Below are 4,201 nucleotides of genomic sequence, written 5' to 3' on the forward strand. Positions count from 1 at the left end.
AACATTGCATTGGGATATAGTCACATTATGAGATATTAAGTCACATTTCTGAGATATAAAGTCACTGAGATAAGTCACTTTTCTGAGATATAAAGTCATTTTGAGATATAAAGTCAAATTTCTGAGATGGTCACATGGTTAGATATAAAGTCAGTTAACAGAAACAAAATTGCAATGTATAAACGTTGCATTGTGATGTATTAAGTCACATTATGTGATGTAGTCATATTGAAATTGTGAGATTTTGTCACATTATGAGATAGAAAGTCACTTTAAGATATAAAGTCAGATTTCTGAGAAATAACCACATGGTTAGATATAAAGTCAGTTACCAGAAACAAAATTGCAATGTATAAAAGTAACATTGTGAGATATAAAGTCACAGTTAGAACAAACAAAATTGCCATTGCAATGTATAAAGTCGCATTGCAAAATATAGTCATAATGTGAGATATAAAGTCACATAATGAGATATAAAGTCACACTGTGAGATATAAAGTAATATTTTGAGGTATAAAGTTGCAATTGTGAGATATAAAGTCACAGTTACGAGAAACAAAGTTACTATTGCGATGTATGAAATCATATTGTGAGAAATATGTGATTTTTGAGATGCATAGTCATATTTTAAAGATATAAAGTCAAATTTTCAGATATAATATTGCTATTGTGAGATACAAAGTATGACGTCATAATTTTAGATATAAAGTCACCTTACGAAATATAATTTAAGCTAACATTTAAGCATTTGTTTAAACAAAATTAGAAAATTGCTGAATTTTCTCAACTGCAATGAAAAAAACATCATTAAACCCCAGACAGTGAACTGTATATAACCTGCTATGAACAGACAGGCTCATTATTCCTGCAGGCAAGACAGTGTTTACCAAGTATTAACTATAAAAGGCACTGAGATTATGAAATTATCCCCTTCTACAGTTACGAGAAACAAAGTTACTATTGCGATGTATGAAATCATATTGTGAGAAATATGTGATTTTTGAGATGCATAGTCATATTTTAAAGATATAAAGACAAATTTTCAGATATAATATTGCTATACAAAGAGATACTATTGAGATACAAAGTATGACGTCATAATTTTAGATATAAAGTCACCTTACGAAATATAATTTAAGCTAACATTTAAGCATTTGTTTAAACAAAATTAGAAAATTGCTGAATTTTCTCAACTGCAATGAAAAAACATCATTAAACCCCAGACAGTGAACTGTATATAACCTGCTGTTATGTCTGCACCACTAATATCCCCAGTTTTTGAAATAACTGAATTTAATTAGTAAGTATATCATTTGAAATAACATAATTGGGAAAAAATCTAAAACTTCTCCCCATTTGCTATTATTTGAGCATACAGATAGTTCCCCCACCAAACTCACAGCCCTGATTGATATTATGTCCATCTCCTAACAAAAAGATTGCAATTTCATTTGATGCCACTAGTGGTGCAGGAATGTACAAATTTCACCTATAAATAGTGCCATAAATTGCAAAGGCATGAAGAATCTAAAATTTAATGTAGAAGTTTCATGCACAAAAAAAAAATATATTTTCTAATATCAATTGAAAAGCAATGTCAACCATTATAATTTCTGGTTGAAAACTGTAGACTGAAAAAGTTTTTCCTTCTTTGAAAATGTGCAACACATACTAATGTTCACGTTTGGGGTTAGTATGATTTTTTAAAGCAATTAATAAATTTTATTCAGCAAAGATTAATTAAAGGGACAGTAAAGACATTAATTGTACGTAAAAAAAGAGATTTCCAATTCAAATGCTGTTCTTTTCACATTTTCTACAGATATATTAAGCAGCGCAACTGTTTTCAACATTGATAATAATAGGAAATGCTTCTGGAGCACCAAATCAGCATAATAGAATGATTTCTGAAGGATGATGTGATAATGAAGACTGGAGTAATGGCTGCTGAAAATTCAGCATTGTCATCACAGGAATAAATAGTATTTTAAAATATATTAAATTAGAAAACAGATATTTTAAAAGTGTAACCATTTTTACAATATTACTGTATTTAATGTTTTTACTGTATTTATTATTGGTGAGCAAAAGAGACTTCTTTAACAAACAAACAAAAGCAATCCTACCAACCCCAAACTTATGAACATTAGTGTATATTCCTATAAATATGCAATAACGTCTGACTCAGTCAGATTCCTCCTGACAGCACTGAAATGCTTCACCCAAAACATTCTGTTTTTGATGAAGCTCCAGGGTCAATGACCAGATACACAATCCAACTGGCCTACTAAGTGTACTTACTTACACTCAAAGACCCTGACCTCACAGCATGTTTGGATCTGGACTTAACTCCAAATGTAAACAAGACAACCTGGAGAGATGTGCCAGCGCCCTGCTGTCTCTATGGATAATCACTCACCCTCACAGGACAACAAGGTAAATGTCAGTGACGTCAAGTTGATAGTGTGTCCAAACATCTGCTTGTACTCTACATCACACTTAATGCTTTGACAGATACATGAAGGAGCACTTGATTATATCAGACCGAACCCACTCTGGATCACTTCTCCTCCAAGACGAGGGAATATCAAAGGCAAATAATCCCGTTCTATAAGCAAAAGAAGTGTTAAAACACCAACAACATGCTGAGACCGACCAGGTTGCTTTTCACAGTTTCTAAATGAAGAAGCAAAGTTCTGGCAGTCTAAACTAGATCTTGAAACTAGATCTTAAGTCCACTTGAAACCCTCTTCAACAAGAGATAAGGTAAAGAAAGACAGATGACTCTCGCCTTGAATTGTTCACATGAGTATATGAGGTTAACTTGGGACTTTCCAAATGAAGAGCAGATCCTAAAATTTAGCGGACAACTTTGAGTCTCTATGAATCTTTCCATTTCATCACAAAAGCTGGCTGATCTTTTCTAAAATGTCCGATTAATTTCACGGCCACGTGTGCTCCAGTTAATCCACTAACACAGTCTCATAAAGTAGATGGAACTGTGTCCATTTCTATCCAAAAAAGCCAGTTCCAGTCTAACCGCATTCATATCAACAGTATGCAGTCATAGTCTCAAGCCAAACAGCAGTATTTCTTCCACCAGGACTCAGAGAGCTTCCTCATTTTATCGGGCGTCCGCTTCTTCAGCCTTTTCTGCTGTTGGCTGTCCGAGTACTGGATGCTGGCCACTATAGCCGTGTCAAACACCTCCTTCAGGTTCTTCTGGGTGAGCGCTGAGCACTCCATGTACGAGACGGCCTGCACTTCCTCAGCACATACGCAGGCCTCCTGGGGGTCCACCGGCCGCTCCTTGTACTGGGCCAGTTGGATGAGCACTTTGACATCTTGCCGCAGGTCAGCCTGAGTGCCCACCAACAGTATCGGTGCCCTCGGACAGTGCCGGTGGATCTCAGGCACCCACTTCTCCCTCACATTCTGGAAAGAGGAGGGACTTACCACACTGAAGCAGAGCAAGAAGACGTCAGCATTGGTGTAGCACAGTGGCCGGAGCTTGTCAAACTCATCCTGCCCAGAGTAAAAAAAATTAAGTAGAGGTAAACATCTTGGAGAAACTAACACTTGTTGTTTTGAATTATTAAAGGGGTCATATGATGTTGCTAAAAAGAACATTATTTTGTGTATTTGGTGTAATGAAATGTTTATGCGGTTTAAGGTTAAAAAAATAAATTATTTTCCACATACTGTACATTATTGTTGCTCCTCTATGCCCCGCCTTTCTGAAACGCGTCGATTTTTACAAAGCTCATCGGTCTGAAAAGTGAGGTGTGCTCTGATTGGCCAGCTATCCAGTGCGTTGTGATTGGCCAAATACCTCAAGCGTGTGACGGAAATATTACGCCCCTCACATATTGTTGATGCTTTGTCCCGGCCGGAGCGACGAGACAAAAACATGAAAACCCATTATAAACGAGGCATTTGTTGCAACCAGTGGGGACATAATTACGGATTATAATGACTTATACTGTCTTTTTACGCATTGCGTTGCATCGTGCCGCATAAACATAAAACCATGTCTGCATTTGTGATCGGAGAAATGACAAACAACAATACTACTCTACACTGCTCAAAACGTGTGTTTGAATCGTCAGTGGCAAATTCTTTAAATATGAAAACGTACTTACAGTCTGTGAGTCAGAACAGCCGGCATTGTAGTCTACTCTACCAGGATCAGGAAACAGTC

General features: G+C 36.2%; 1 protein-coding gene across 1 annotated transcript in view; it reads right to left on the reverse strand.

Annotated features, from left to right (window-relative positions):
- Positions 1–2,084: 2,084 nt before the first annotated feature.
- Positions 2,085–4,201, reverse strand: part of LOC107601857 (rho-related GTP-binding protein RhoU-like) — a 7,663-nt gene continuing 5,546 nt past the window's right edge. Inside the window, exon 3 of the mRNA XM_016294178.1 lies at positions 2,085–3,525. Within this exon, the coding sequence (XP_016149664.1) occupies positions 3,073–3,525 (453 nt within the window). The 3' untranslated portion in view covers positions 2,085–3,072. The remainder of the gene's footprint in view (positions 3,526–4,201) is intronic.

This window comes from Sinocyclocheilus grahami, unplaced genomic scaffold (assembly GCF_001515645.1).
Source record: "Sinocyclocheilus grahami isolate Dianchi unplaced genomic scaffold, SAMN03320097.WGS_v1.1 scaffold313.1, whole genome shotgun sequence".
In the NCBI taxonomy this organism is placed as follows: Eukaryota; Metazoa; Chordata; class Actinopteri; order Cypriniformes; family Cyprinidae; genus Sinocyclocheilus; species Sinocyclocheilus grahami.